General features: G+C 40.4%; 1 protein-coding gene across 4 annotated transcripts in view; it reads left to right on the top strand.

Annotated features, from left to right (window-relative positions):
* Positions 1–15,668, top strand: part of fhip1aa (FHF complex subunit HOOK interacting protein 1Aa) — a 34,953-nt gene extending 19,285 nt beyond the window's left edge. For 3 of the 4 annotated variants that reach the window (XM_017307337.1, XM_008397747.2, XM_008397835.2), the window contains 10 exons: positions 1,553–2,224; positions 4,489–4,647; positions 5,073–5,159; positions 5,262–5,429; positions 6,188–6,267; positions 6,387–6,589; positions 9,097–10,056; positions 10,819–10,997; positions 11,632–11,752; positions 12,888–15,668. In XM_017307337.1, the coding sequence (XP_017162826.1) occupies positions 1,553–2,224; positions 4,489–4,647; positions 5,073–5,159; positions 5,262–5,429; positions 6,188–6,267; positions 6,387–6,589; positions 9,097–10,056; positions 10,819–10,997; positions 11,632–11,752; positions 12,888–13,084 (2,826 nt within the window). In that variant the 3' untranslated portion in view covers positions 13,085–15,668. Of the gene's footprint in view, positions 1–1,346; positions 1,466–1,552; positions 2,225–4,488; positions 4,648–5,072; positions 5,160–5,261; positions 5,430–6,187; positions 6,268–6,386; positions 6,590–9,096; positions 10,057–10,818; positions 10,998–11,631; positions 11,753–12,887 lie in introns of all 4 variants that reach the window. The other variant, XM_008397917.2, reaches the window with a different exon arrangement.
* The last annotated feature ends 213 nt before the right edge of the window (positions 15,669–15,881 follow it).

The following is a 15,881-nucleotide window of genomic DNA, read 5'->3' as shown; positions in this document are numbered from 1 at the left end:
AAAGCTGCACACACAGTTAAGAGGCAGAACTCAGGAATTTGACACCAGCACCATGTGACTCGTACTGTTGTGCCAACACCCATAACTCACCCATTCGCAGAACTTGTTCAGGGACTTGGTGAAAACTCAGAGCTGTTTAATGAGCCCAGAGCCGCTGTCTGTTGATACCTCTGTCACACAGGAGAGATGAGGAGAAAGAGAGGGATGAAGAGGAGTAAAAAGGGATAAAATGATGTTAGAAAGAGGGATGAAGAGGAGTCAAAATGATTCATAAAGTAGGGATGAAGTAGGTGAGTTGGATAAAGAAAGGTTTTCTATATAAAAACACATGTCCTAAGTTCACATTGGAACTGTATTTGTACTTTTCCACTAACATTTTGAGTGAAAATGTATTAAATCTTGTTTCCAACATTCCGTATTGGTGTCCGCTCTGATGAAGCCAAAGACCACAAACCGAATTCCTCCAGAGCCGTCAGACTTCATGCTGTTCCTCTGCCAGAGATGAAGAAAATAAAATTTAAAAAAAGATATTACAACATTACAAGTTCAACACATTCTCCTCCTTTTGTTTAAAAAAGCTGCTTTTCAGCAAATAAACAGAAACTAACTCATGCTGCCTGGCTGATTTACAGGCCAGGACAAAAGAGCCAGGACAAAGATGAGCCCCGAAATCCAAATCACAGGGACCCATCAGGTCAATCAGACCCATCAGGTCTAATTGATGGACCTGATGGACCCATCAGGTCCATCAGGCTGAGGCTGGGAGGATAAACTCTTTCTAACCTTCCATTAGCTATGCCCAGTTCTCTCAAACACAACCAGTTATTGTCATGGCAACAGTGTCAAGCTGGGGACACTGGGCCCATTATTGTGACTCTGGTTTCTACCCAGTGGACACACATGGGAGGGTCTGCCAGCAACAAAAGCTGCTTTCTTCTGAGCCACAGAGCTAACTTTATTTATACAGCATGAGTCAGTTTCCACCCGGTTTCCATCCGTTTTTCTTTTGTTTTCACCTGATTTCACCTGTTTCAACTGGTTTTCACCAGTTTCCAAATGTTCTCCACCCATTTTTACTGGTTTCTACCCTTATCTTCCCGTTTTTGATCCACTTCCACTCGGTTTCCACCAGTTCTCACTGGTTTCCATCCATATTCCACTCATTTTGATCCAGTTTCCCCCTGGTTTCTACCTGGCAAACACGTTTCAAACAGAAGGTAGAAATTCTGCAAGCATCTTATTGCTTCAGGTGAATATTTTAGAACAGATAGACTCAGATAAAGTGACCTATTTGTGTCCAAATCAGAGCAGATCAGTCATCATTTCTTCCTTCCCTTTATTCCTAGATTTTCTACCACTTTTATAATGTTTTCATGGAGAGAAAGGAAAACACCTCTTCCAGAGATGAAACTCACCTACAGATCAGCATCCTGGGTTAAATCAAAGTCTCTTCATTTAACAGCTGGTGTGTGTAAACTGAGATGCCGCTAAAACAATCCGGAATGTTCTTCAGAGTCCCACCAACAGAATGTTTCTGGGTTCCTTCCTGCAGGTTGTGAAGATCCTGGAGAAGCATGACCCGCTGCGCAGCAGCTCCACGCTGGGGGTCATCGGCCTGGGCGGCGGGGTGGCAGGGCCCTCCCGCTTTGGCCCCATCCCGGGGGACGAGGCAAGCGCCGTGCAGAACTACGTGGAGCACATGCTGTTCCTGCTGATGGAGGAGGAGAGCGGCCTAGGGGGCGCTATGGGGCCCATTCTGGAGTTCGTGGTGATGGAGAACGTGATGGAGCGCCTGTTCGTGTGGAGCCTCCGCAGGGAGTTCAGTGACGACATGAAGCTGGAGCAGCTGAAGATGTACGAGATGCTGGTGGGCCAGGCGCACCAGCCGCTGCTGCATCACAAGCCCATCCTGCGGCCCCTCATGATGCTGTTGTCGTCCTGCTCGGGCGCTGCGGCGCCGGCTGTGGAGGCGGAGCTGGTGCTGCTGCTCCACCAGCTCTGCTGCGTTCTGGCGAAGGATCCGTCCATTCTGGAGCTGTTCTTCCACACCAGCGAGGACCAGGGGGCCACCAACTTCCTCATCTTCTCCCTCCTTATCCCGTTCATCCACAGGGAGGGCCCCGTGGGCCAGCAGGCCAGAGACGCCCTGCTGCTCATCATGTCGCTGTCTGCCGAGGATGAGAGGGTGGCCAAGCACGTCGCGCAGAACACCTTCTTCTGCCCGGTGAGGCTCCCACATTGCACACACACACAAAGGCTTACCAAGTGTTTCTGCTCTTGTTTCTGGTGAAAATGTCTTAGTACACCTGAAAGAAAAAAAACCAACTGACCTGAACGTTTCAGCAAGAAACAAGAGCAGGTTTAAGTCAATAATTCCTTAGTATTGATGAATAAGTAGTAGTTATAAGTGAAATAATGGGAAAAAATTCACTGACAGATTATTTCACCTGTAACTACTACTTTTTCATCAATATTAAAGGATCAGTATTCTGTAAAATTAACTTTTGAGCTTTACATCATGTTATAATGTTATTCCTTAATGAAAGACCTTAAATGTTGCCTTGATTATCTGAGAAATCCTTTAATCTCCATGGTAACCATTCAGCTGTGTTTAACGCCTGGGAACCTTCAAGGACGAAGCTCCTCCTCAGAGCTGCACATTCTGAGCTTCCACCTCACTGAGCAGCCCTCCACTGTGACTCTCACACTCAGCTCCTTCAGACTAGTCAGCAACAATTAGCAAACACCTGGTGGAACTGAGCTTCTGTTGAGCTCATTATGCTCAACAGAAGCTATTTCTCAGCAAAACCCTGGCAAAAACATTGTTAAAGTGTTAATAGAGGAGACATGATGAAATCAAATTTGATATATGCAGCATTTTTATATCAACTGAAGGTAACATAGTTACATCATTATGCTATAAAATGGCACTATGTGCCTGAAAAACTAAAATTACTGCCCCTTTCAGAAATGATTGACTTAAAGGGGCAGTATTATGTATTATGTAGATGATACAAACTGCATAACTGGAATCAAGAATGGAATGCATCTGAGATTGACGGTCCCAGTTCCAGTGGTGGGAAGTAACAAAGTACAAGTACTTCGTTACTGTACTTAAGTAAATTTTTTGTGTATCTGTACTTAAGTAGATTTAATAATGGGTACTTTCTACTTTTACTCCACTACATTTTACAGTAAGCATCTGTACTTTCTACTTCMCTACATTTCTACAAAAGTGTCGCGTTACTCGTTACATCCAAGTCACATTGCTCTTTTTTTCCGTTAAAATGTGAAGTTCAGGGACTTAAGGTGGCGCCGTAAAATCCGAGCAATAACGTGACTTAGTGTCTGTTTTCACCCATCGCCTCCACCTTTACTCACACGCGGAGCTCCAAGACATGCGCAGTGGTTTCCTCTTATCGGGAGAAGATGTCTGTCTAATCGTCAGTAATACAATAGTGCTGCATAAATCATAAGATATGGCGACATGTAAAATCAGCAGAGCTTCGCATTCACAGACGTTGGGGACTTCATTCAACTTTTAGCGTCACTTGAAAGGAAAGCTTAAAGAAAGGTAAGCTGTGTGGACGTGATGCTAGCAAAGTTAGCTGTACAGAGACGCATGTTGCATCTGCTACGAAAAAAAAGTTGTCACTCATGCGCTGAATTATTGTGTGGAGATGTTGACTGAGGTGTCGCATTTATGGGACAACGCTGTGACCAAAGTGTTGTCACAGTGTTGGATCAGGAAGAATCCTGATCCGATTCTTCTGGACGGATCTTTACTGATTAAATTTATTTCAGCTCTAAGTATTTAATATCTAGGTGTTTATGGGAATGTGGATCTTTCAGATCAATTTGAGAAGCAATTTTGATAGGTAAAACTTAATTTTATTGTGTCACGTAGCGTGGGGTGCTGGTCTTGACTTGGTCTTGGGTAGGTGGTCTTGACTACAACACTACACTGCTTCTGGCTCCTTGGTTGCATGTCCTCCCCCACCCACCTTCTTTCCATCCCATTTCTGTTGGATTTCTTTAAAAATAAATGCCACTAGTGGCAAAAAAAAAAAAGTGAAGTTCATTCTATGTTAGGAGACAAGATGTTTCCATCCCTGAAATTATGATCCATAGAATCACATATCTAAGTCTAAACTATGTTACAGAGAGTAAACATAATAAAATCATGGTTTATCTGTGGCATTGTTCATTAAAATGGCACATTTCTAATGTATTAAAATTAAATACGATCAGTTCACTTAATGATATTGTATTAGGGATTAGGTATTATTCAGCAAGTACTTTTACTTTTAATATTAAGTATTTTTAAAAGTCAGTACTTTTTTACTTTTACTTAAGTACAAATGTCAATGTGGTAGTTTTACTTTTACTTGAGTACATTTTTGTCTCTGTATTTGTACTTTTACTTAAGTAAATATTTTGAGTACTTTCTCCACCACTGCCCAGTTCTCACAGTGAGCTGTCTCCCAGGTGTTGGCCACTGGACTGAGTGGGCTGTACTCATCCCTTCCCACCAAGCTGGAGATTTCCACTGAGGAGTGGCACTGCCTTCACAAAGAGGAGTGGCTCCGGATGCCGTCCCTGGTCCAGTTTCTCAACTCACTGGAATTCTGCAATGCTGTGATCCAGGTGAGCCTGTGGGGTGGAGTCTGTGTGGGGGCAAAGGTCACAGCCACCAAAAGGACTCTCACAGATGGTCCTCTCAAACCTCCAGCTGCCGTTAAAGCTAAATGATTTAAGTAGCTTGTTTTAATATTTTAGGAGGTCCTAAAACATTCTGAAAGGAGCTTAAAATTGCACAACGGACTTGGTAAAATTTCAGTATCTGATAATGATTTTGTGCAAAAGAAATTTAATGAAGATGTTTTGTGTCATCCATAGACCTTTCATATTCTGTTCAAGGAAGCACAATAGGCCATCCTTAAAGAACACAGCCTGGTTTCTAGAGCAAACCACAGGAAATCAAAATATATTTTCTGTTTCTGTTCTTCCTGCAAACATGTGGTCCCACAGTGTTTCAGTAACAGCCCCGTTTCTCTTGATGCTGTTTCCAGGTCGCCCATCACACCATCAGAGACCAGCTGCTGGCTTACATCTATAATGGTTTCCTTGTGCCTGTCCTCGCACCAGCACTGCACAAGGTTTGTTGTTTTCTCCCATCACCATGCAACTGGTTCTTGATGACAAAGCAGTTCTTGATGCTGCTTTGGTATTTGGATTATGCCAATTTCTGCTGCATGCAGCTCACTCTAGAGGAGGTGATGACCACCACGGCGTACCTTGACCTCTTCCTGAGGAGCGTGACCGAGCCGGCTCTACTGCAAACCTTCCTCTCCTTCCTCCTCCTCCATCAGCATGAGGGCGTCTACATTCTGGACACACTGGTCAGCCGCATCAACACACCCTTCCAGGTACAGCGCCAGATCCACATATTCTTTGTCTTCTTTAGAAATGTCCCTTTGTATTTTAAACGGTATGATCCATAAGCTCCAAACTTGGGATATTGGGACTTTATTGTTGGAAATTATTAGTTGTATGAAAAGAAGCAATCAATGTTTAAAGAACAAAAGAATTCCCAGTACAACAAAAAACGTGTGCCCCTTCCAGCTGGTTTTAAAGGGGCAATAATATGTAAAATTTACTTTAAATTATGTTATAATGTTATCCATTTAACAAAAACATACCTAGACTGTTACTTTGATTCTTTCCTGCATGTTTGAGAAATTATTTTTACCTCCCATGGTAACCATTCAGCTGTGCAAACCCTAACCCTAACCCATCTAAGTGGACTGAACATTGCCTTCGAAGATGAAGGTCCCTCAGACTAGCTAATAGAAATTAGCAAACACCTGGTGGAACTGCACATCAGCTGAACTCATTATACTGTCTACTTCTAAGTGAAATATAGAGTTTCAGAAAGAGCAGGAGTTTCTTAAAGAGACACAGTACCAATTTCAATGTGTTAAATTACAAAGTCAGATTTCTTTTAAGCCATGTTTGCTATATGCAGCATTTTTATGACAACTGAAGACAACATAGTTACTTGATTGCGCTATAAAATGGCACTATGTACCTGGAAACCACATAATACTGCCCCTTTAAATAGATCAGGTCAGGCGGATATTTTTCCTCATCCTTTTTTGTGTCTGTGTTTCCATGACAACTCCAGTTGGGTACGGTGTCCCTGGCGCTGTTTCGGACTCTGATCGGCCTCTACTGCGAGGATGTGATGCTACAGCTCGTCCTCAAGTGAGTGGCTCATGACAAGATGAGCCTTTCCCACCAGGAATATCTCTCTGCCGTCCCCTCTGTCAAAGCCCCCCCGACCGCCCGGTTTTCCTGACTCGCCTTCCTGCCTGTCTCTCCAGGTACTTGATCCCCTGCAACCACATGATGCTGAGTCAGAGACGAGTGGTGAGGGAGAGGGACTTCTACTCAGGATCTGCAGCCAAGATCCTGGCGCTGACGCCGTCCTGCTGCTCCCCTGACCACAGCCCCCCGCCACTCCGGCAGCTGGAGTCCATCCTCTTTTCCAAGGGGGGGGAAACTCCAAACAATTCCAGCAACACAGGTAGCTAAGGAGCATATGGAAGTTAATCGTGATACACAGTTAAAACTAGATATTTAAACGACATGAAAAGACACAAAACCCTCCCTTTCTCCATGTCTGAGACTAAAACTCTTCCAGGTTTTGATCAGTTATATTTAAAGTATAGTTTATGCCACCAGTGATTGTTTCCATCCTAAAAACAATGGGCAAAAACCAACCAAAAAATGGAGGACAATGCTTTCCTTTTTATAAAAGTGCGAACATGGAAGATCCTCTTTATGTTTCTGATCTACAGTGTTCTTTTAAAAAATGTTTCCAGAAACACAACAGATGACTTTGTTTTATTAAATATTGTTAAGTTAAGCAGGTGAAAAAGTAAAAAAAAAAAATCCTTAGTAAGCTTGTTTTCTCTGTACCTGACTACATTGTAGTAAATTATTTTCTGAGGTAAGAACTAGAAGTGGACCTGCCCAGCTGGAACTCACTGTAAAGACAAAATGTCCTCTAATCCTGCATAAGCTTCTTGGTGGGTTTATTTCCACTCTCCTGAGGAGCCATTGTGCTTTTCTCCAACATAAAGCTCCTTATGAAGTCAAAATGAATGAAAGCTTTTCAGACACATTTTAAAGCCTCTAAATCTACAGCAAGGCCATATTTGTGTTAGGAATGTTGCAGTAATGCGGCAGTGACGTTAAATGTTGTAGAAATGAGCTGCAGAGAGGCCAGGAACATAAAAATGAGATAGTACTAGATCATAGAGAAATGTGTGTCAGGTGTTGATCTGCATGTAGCTGCAGTGTGGAGCAGGGAGGATGATGATGGCGTGTATTACCAGACACTGAGACCTCCTGCTGCTCCGCTCTGTTACATCACTTTACCCCCTGCTGTTGATATCAAACTCATTATTTCTGCTCTGCAGCAGTTCCATTAGACAGAGTGGTGGACAAACTACTCAGTACTAGAGTCAAAGTATTAACACTCATGATCAAATCTTTCTCAACTAGTAAAAGTTCAGTAGATTTACTCTAAAATTGACTCATGTTAAAGTATCGAAGTACTTACTTTTGAAAATACAAAAGTATTCGGTAACACTTTATTTGACGGGGTGTTCATAAGACTGACACGACACCGTCATAAATGGCTGTCATGAACATGAAGAAGTCTTTACGAATGTTTGTGACTGTTGTCATGAAGTGTCATTCAGTAAATAATGACACTTTTAATGCTAAATTTCTTTAAAAATTGCTCTAAAACTCAATTAAAACTCCCAACTTTGCATTAAAGTGTCATCATTGACCAAATAAAGCAACCTTGGCATTTTTAATGCAACTTTTAGCACAACTTTACCTTAAAAGTGTCATTTTTTACTGAATGACACTTCATGACAACTGTCATAAACATTCATAAAGACTTCTTTATGTTCATGACAGATGTTATGTCAGTCTTATGAACACCCCTTCAAATAAAGTGTTACCAAGTATTCAAAAATACAAATGATATTTTCTAATATCAGTACTTGCTGATGTAATCTGATGATTTATTAACACGTAGACAAACTGTCTACACCACCTGTAAAACCTTCAGCATAAAATTCCACTAAAAATGACACCTATTATTATTATTATTATTATTATTATTATTATTATTATTATTATTTAAAACAGTAACATTGGTAACTATAAGTGATTCCATACCACTTTTGCCCAAAGGCCTCTCTCTCTCTCTGTGAGAGGATCTGGCATTTGGAACTGTCAATTTTAAGTCTAAAACCAGCTTCAGTATGTTCAATAGAAACAAACAAAAACAATGCATCCATGCGTAATGTTTATTTATATTGTCATGTTTTTAATTTCTGTGTCTTATATTGTACATATGTTGTCAATATCATGTTTTGGTTTTTTACATTATTACTATTTTATTTCACAGTAGCTTTTAGAAAATCCAGACTACAGACAAGGGCTGCAAATTAGTTCCTGCTATTAGCACCATGATGCAGTCATGGAACCAGGTCTGCCACTGTAACACATTTTGCTGACTGTTAAATTGTCTCAGAAGTTAATAGGATGTTGTTGTTTTGAGACCATTTTCAAGTAATGTAAAGGTAATGACCTAATAATGCAAGAACACATTCTGAAGGATCAATAAACTTTAAATTCTACTGAACATTAAACACTGGAACTGGAAGACATTTTAAATATGCATATAAAAAAACCCCAGCAGAAATAACAAATAAAAGGAATTATCAATCTCTATAAACAAAATTATTCTTCAAAAAAAAAAGGCCAAAGCACCTGAAGACTTTTGTCATCCAGTTTTTCATAAAAAGAATGAAAACAACAATAAATTATGCAAATGAAAATTATTGATCTGGCTTTAATTTTTCATGCAATAAATTGATTTATTGCGACAGGGCTCCATAGGGCTGCTGCTTTCTTCAGTTTGTGTATTTTATTTTGTGTTTGTCCCCATCAATTAAAGCTAATAAAGGAGATGGATAAACATGGCTGCCTGTTCTCTGTCGCCATCAGACCAGCAGGGCAGCTGCTCAGACGAGGATGACGGCTCTGGGAACCGCTGCACCATCGGCTCAGAGATCTACCTGGACGTCAGCTACCTGCATTACCTCTACGACGCCCGCCTCAGCATCAGCGGCTGCATCCGGGCCTGCCAGGTGTGGTCGGCGCCGTACGACGGCGAGAACCCGCCTCCAGAGCGGTACCAGGCGGGCGTCCTGGAGGAGCCTGCACCAGATGGCCGGCAGGCTCAGAGGAGAGTCCTGCCCCCACCAGCGCCGCCGCTGCTGCTGCCGCCGCCGCCTCGCCCCCGACCCACCAAAGAGCTGGCCTCCTTCGCCCAGCTAGAGCTGGAGTGGGACGACAGCTTTGACGCGTGTCCAGTACAGGAAGCTGAGGCCTCGGCGGACCCCAAGCCTTCCTCTGAGCCGCTCCCCAAGCACATCCAGGAGATGAGGCGGTCGGCCATCATGCTGGTGAAAGGCTCATACTCCGAGGAGAGCGACTTCCAGGACGACGTCATGGTGTACGACCTGGTCGCCAAGAAAGACGTCTCAGAGACGGAGCGGGCACCACCGGTGGACGAGGCCCCGCCGGCCTCGCCGAAGAACGGGCTCAGTAGAACCCTGATGGCCGATAACGCAAAGAACAGCTTAAAGACCAAGGTCAAAGGTCAGACTGACTGCAACGGGAACCTGCAGAAGGCGACTAACACCAGTGAAGATCTTCTAGCTCAGTATGAGGAGCTGATTCGCTCTCTGGTCAGCGAGGCAGGTGGGAAACCGGCGAGGGCTGATGGAGAGGTGAGGAAGACTGCAGCAACTGAGGAGGAGGAAGAGGAGGAAGAGGAAGAAATGGACTTCACTTCCTTTACAGCTGAGACTCCAGAGTCAGAGAAGCCACAGTCTCCTGTTGGGGCCATTCAGAGGTTCAGGAGTGGAAGCTCCAGAGGAAACTATGCTTTACCTTTCACAGGTCAGTTCAGACTCACTGCAAAAACACAAAATATTGTGCAGCTTTGAAAAACTAAAATATGGAAACAATCAGAAGCTGCCTTTTCAAACATTTCACTATTTTCTAAAAAAAAACAGTTTAGCAGTTGCTGTGGTTTTGTACCTTTTTGTTTATTCGAATTTTATTGAACATTGTAAATTGCAAATGAAATGACAGTAATACAATAAATGATAAACATTCAAATGAGTGGGTAGAAGTACAAACATATTAAACTTTCACTGCTTCTCCAGCAACATCACAATTATGACTTCTTCCTATTTATAAGTAATGTAGCAGTACACCTTCATTCTACTTTCAGATTCTTTATAAATGTAAATGATATGTTCACAATATTCTGATAGGTATGGATATTATTTAATAGTAGCTCTAATAATTTATATTATAAAGTCTCTCTTCCTTTGAAAACAACTTTTGAATATTTTCTGTTAAAAAAAAACACAATTAAAATCACACATAAATAAGCTTGTTCACTAAACATGCAGCACCTAATTATCCTATTACTTCCTGATGATAACTCATGATGACAAAAAAGTGGTTCCATTATTTTGTGAAATAAACCAATTTTGACATGGCCAAAAAAAAACATCCTAGCGCAAAAACTTATTGAAGAACAAGATTTTTTTTTTTTTTTCAAAATTGGGAGAGTTCCATTGAGCAAATGTATTTTCAAACTGTGAAATTGAACCGTGGTCGATGTAAAAGCAGCTAATGCTCCTCCTGCAGGTCCCTTCATCAGCGTGCTGCTGTCCCGCCTGGAGAACATGCTGTCCAACAGCCTTCATGTCAACCTGCTGCTGACGGGGATCCTGGCCCAGCTGGCTGCTTACCCCCAGCCGCTGCTCCGCTCCTTCCTGCTCAACACCAACCTGGTGTTCCAGCCCACCGTCCGCTCGCTCTACCAGGTAACACATGCGCACATACAAAAAGCTTATTTCTCTTACAGCTAGTACTTTTTGTTAATATTAAGGAATTGTTGACTTAAAGCAATGACGGCGTGTTAGGGCCATTGTAGATATATAAAAAATGACAACATTTCCTCCAAACATTTCAGAATATTTCTAGAAAAAAAACAAGTACATTTTGGTTCTGCAAAAATCAAAGATTTTCAAGAAAAAACACAAAAAAATTTGTGATTAATTTCAGATACATTTTCTAGAAAAAAACTTGGAATTTTCAGTTTTTTGACCCTAACATGCCATTATGTAATGGAGCTTGTTTTAACTTAATAATTCCTTTATATTGATGCAAAAGTATGAAAGTGAAATTATCTGCCAGTAGAAGTAGCACTTTTATTATCACTATTATACGTTTTTTTCACTTACAGCTAGTACTTTTCGTTAATATTAAGGAGTTATTGAATTATCAACTTTAAACAAGCTCCTTTATTTTACTGAAAAGTTACTTGAATGTTAGTTTTGTCTTATTTCAAGTTTACTAAGATATTTGCACTACAAACCAGACCAACTAGAAGGTTTTGTGTTTTTACCGTTAGATCATATGGAAATGAAGATTCTTAGTAAAATGATTTTTCCGCAGGTGTTGTCTATTGTGAAGAACCAGATAGAGGAGCTGGCTGCCTGCAGGAAGGACTTCTCAGAGCTGATCACTGTGGCCCAGCACTGGCTGCTGGCCAGGGAGGCCTCCTTCATCACCACAGGTAAACACACACCACAGCTTGGACTGACTTCTGCCTCAAAAGCTGAGTCATCTAGTCCAGCTCATTTTGTATGTACATTTTTCACTATCAAAACAGCAAAAATATGAGCAATAAATTGCAACAAGAAGAAGTGCAGTTGAAGTACTATTTCAGTTCTCTAAAACAGAATGAATGAGGCAGGTTTTAAGATGGCCAGTGTGGCTCTCCACCCAGGGTGCCCTTGTGATGGGGACCACATTGCATGAACACAAGAATCTAGAGCAAAAAAGTAGTTTTGCTCTAGATTCTTGTGCAAATATCTTAGTACACCAGAAATAATGCAAAACTAATTTACAAGTAACTTCACAGTTTTATACATGAGCTCATTTTAAATCAATAATTCATTAATATTGATGAAAAAGAACTAGTTCTACCAGTGAAATAATTCTAAATTATAAATGAAAAAATCAGACAATGGATGAAATTCTTTTTCATCTATTTTAAGGAATTATTGACTAAATAAGCTGCTATTTCTTGCTGAAATGTTACTTGCACATTAGTTGTTTTTTTTCCAAGCACATTCAGATATTTGCACCAGAAAAATAGGCCAGAAATACTTGATAATATTTCATGTTTTTACAGTGCACAGCTACAACCTGTCCATGTTCACACATTCAGTTCCTTCTAAAGTCACCCAGGTTAGTCACTGATCATGGCTTAATGGAGCTAACAGTTACAAATCAGACAGAAAAGACTGCAATAACAGAAACATGAATAGTTGTGAAGAATTAAAAAAGCTGTGCCAAAGCAGCAGCAGCAGTAGGAGGCGATGCCTCATTTACAGGTCTGAACAGATTTGATGATAATTTTCTTCAGGCCGTGTTTCTGCAGGTTTCTCCTCCTCCTCCTCTAGGTCTCGTCTTTCTGAGCTCCAACCCGGCATTTGAACTGGATCTTCTGTAGCTTCACAGCTGAATACACTCTGAGAAATATCAGCAGGGTGTTTGTAGAAAGATGAGCAATGGAATAAGTGCATATCTTATTCTGTTTACTTGGAGCTGTCTGATTTTAGGATTTTTTAATCATTTAAAAATGGAGAAATTGCCTCATTTTCTCTCAGTTGAAACATTCACCTGTTGGTTTTGGGTCCTTGCAGATAAAACCAGCAGCAGCAGGTCCAGCCAGTATGAAGGAGGAAGGATCCTGAGGAATTCCCCGCCTCCCAAACCCAAAGCCATCTCTCTGGATCAGACGGAGGTCTTTGCTACGGTCCTCTTCTCTGAGTTCCTCAAAGAACTGGCAGCCATCGCTCAGGAGCACTCCATCCTGTCCCATGTTCCCATGGAGGAGTAGGGAGCCACGTCAGTGCCTTTTCAGGTGCTGTTTAATTAATCAAAGGGTTTTCCCCCCTTTTTTTTATAGAAATATTTTGAAGATATTTATTTTTTCAAACAAATCAACTTTGATTGACTTCCATCCTCCTGCCTCTGCGAAGCCTGGAGACAAACTGCAGCTCCTCCCAACCCACCAAAGACTTTTATATTTTTCCAAACGTTTTCTGAACCGTCTGAATGTTTCCTGCAACCAGCCGCAGCGGCGACACGCTGCTCTCTGTGCTTTCGTTTCTGTCTCAGAAGTTACCTTTAAGCGTCAGGATGCACTGCAAAAACACTAAATCTCGCCACGTAATTTTGAATTTCTGGTACAAATATCTTAGCGCACCTGAAGTAAGACAAAACTAATTTACAAGTAACTTTTTCAGTAAGAAACTGGAGCTTGATTGAATCAGTACTTCCTTTATATTTGTTTTAAAAAGTACTGGTTCCACTGGCAGATTATTTCACTTATGGCAATACATGTTTCTTATGTTATAAGTGAAATAATTTCCAAATTGAACTAGCACTTTTTCATTAATATTAAGAAATTATTGACGTAAAATAAACCCCTATATTTAGCTGAAAAGTTACTTGTAAGTTTGGTTCCTCTTATTTCAAATGTAATAAGATATTTGCACTAAAAATGAGACCAAAAATACTTGGTAATATTTTGTTCTGATGAACAAAATATTGTGTTTTTGCAGGTAAATATTCAATGTCGTCTCATTATTTTGCTTTTTGTAGATACTGAGACCTTTTAAGAAACTCTTCCAGCTACAGCTGTTACAAGTTGAGTCCTAACTGCCTACAGATTTCACAAAGTGCATTAGCAGTCTTCAGGTTCAGATGTTTCGGTGCTAAATCACCGCAGCGCCTCAGGCACCTTTTTCCATTTCTGACCCGCTATCGGCTCTGCACACTATCCATCGTTCCCTTCATGATTACTGGCACCTCTTGTAAAATAAATATATATAAAAAAAATCTTGAAATAAATGCATCTGTGATTGCAGCAGCAGACGGAAAATAAAAAGTTCCAACCTCTACTTTAAATATATTTATTTAGGAAGTATATATTTTTTCAAGATGGGTTGTACTTAACAAAATCCCCAACAGTTACTGTAAAATATGCATAGCTAAACATTTTGTATTCATTCATAGATTTATCTGTTGAGTTCATTAGGTTGTGTGGATATTTATAATTAGTCATGTTTGACGTGTTCATCTCTTGTCTGCCTGGTGTGAAACATGTGACCCACATTGCAAAAGCATAAAATCTTACCAAGTATTTTGGTCTAATTTCTTGTGCAAATATTGTAGTACATTTGAAATATGACAAAGCTAACTTGCAAGTAAATTTTCAGCAAGAAATATGAGCTTGTCTTATATCAATAAGTCCTAAATATTAATGGAAAAAAGCTGATTATTTCTCCTACAACGTGGGGAAACTAATACTTTTTCATTATTATTACAGAATTTCTAATTCTTATGAATTTTGCTGAAAAGTTAGCTTTGTCTTATTTCAAGTTTGCTCAAATATTTGCACTAGAAACTAGACCAAAAATACTTGCTAAGTTTTATTTTTTTGCAGTGCAGAGGTCCAATTTGCTCAGCCACTATTCACAACGTGAAAAACAAGAAAACATACCGTTTCTTTGTTCATACTTGGCTGAATTATTTAACTTATGGGAAAAATGTCTTGTTATAGGTGAAATTATCTGGCAATTCTTAACTTTAAACAATCTCCTAAATGTTGCTGAACAGTTCTGTATAAGTTAATTTTCTCTTATTTAAAGTGCACTAAGATATTTGCACTAGCAAGTAGACTAAAATGATTTGGTACGATTTTGTTTTTGTAGTGAAAGGACTCAAACATGGGAGAATCTTCCTCTGTGCAGACAGAGCGTTTGCATACGGTGGCCAGGATTAATTGCTGTACATGTTGCATCAGTCCCAGCCGATCCCATTACAGATGTATTGCAGCATCAGACCCATAGTACGTATGCTGGAACTTTAGACCTGCTTATTTTCATACAGCGTAACAACACAAGGCAGATGTGCAATAATGTGGAGCTGATGGAGGGATCTTCGGTCACCACGTCTCCTCGACGATTAATCATCATCATTTATTTAAGACTTCTGTGCTCTTTCAGCTTTACAAGGGGTGCCAAAAGACGCCATCTTTATCTCTATATGTGTACAGAAGAGCAGAGCCAGGTTCACCACTGCTGGATGTAACGTGCCTTTCACCTTTAGCTGTTTTATGATGTACAAATCATAAGGAAAATATTCTGAGGAAAAAAAAACACTATGCAAGTTAAATGTATTGGGGATATTAGTCATTGTCTCACTGTGATTACGGGTAGGGGTATTTAAAATGTTTATTGAGTGTTGTTCTTTTTCATCACTTTCTCTCTCTTGCTTGTGAAAAAGCGTTTTAAAGCTGATAAAAGCATAAAATCACTTTATGGAGGGTTGACGCTCATATTTGTCCAGTGTAATCTTATGGCACAATAATGATAATCTGGGCATGAAAATGAAATAAAAGTCTTTTATAGACCTTGCCTGTTAGTAATTTTATTTATGTAGCACATTTTCAGCAACAATGCAGTTCAAAGTGCTCTACATGAATTGGAAAGAAATACAAATAAAACAACAAAACCAAAAGAAAGACAAAAGGGTAAAAGTATAAAACTACATATTGGTTCCCCATGTTTAATAAGAATAAGAATAAACAGTCAATATAAACTAATAGGGGTTTATCTGGATTCTTGTTC

This window comes from Poecilia reticulata, linkage group LG1 (assembly GCF_000633615.1).
Source record: "Poecilia reticulata strain Guanapo linkage group LG1, Guppy_female_1.0+MT, whole genome shotgun sequence".
In the NCBI taxonomy this organism is placed as follows: Eukaryota; Metazoa; Chordata; class Actinopteri; order Cyprinodontiformes; family Poeciliidae; genus Poecilia; species Poecilia reticulata.
This window is presented reverse-complemented; position numbering and strand designations above follow the sequence as displayed.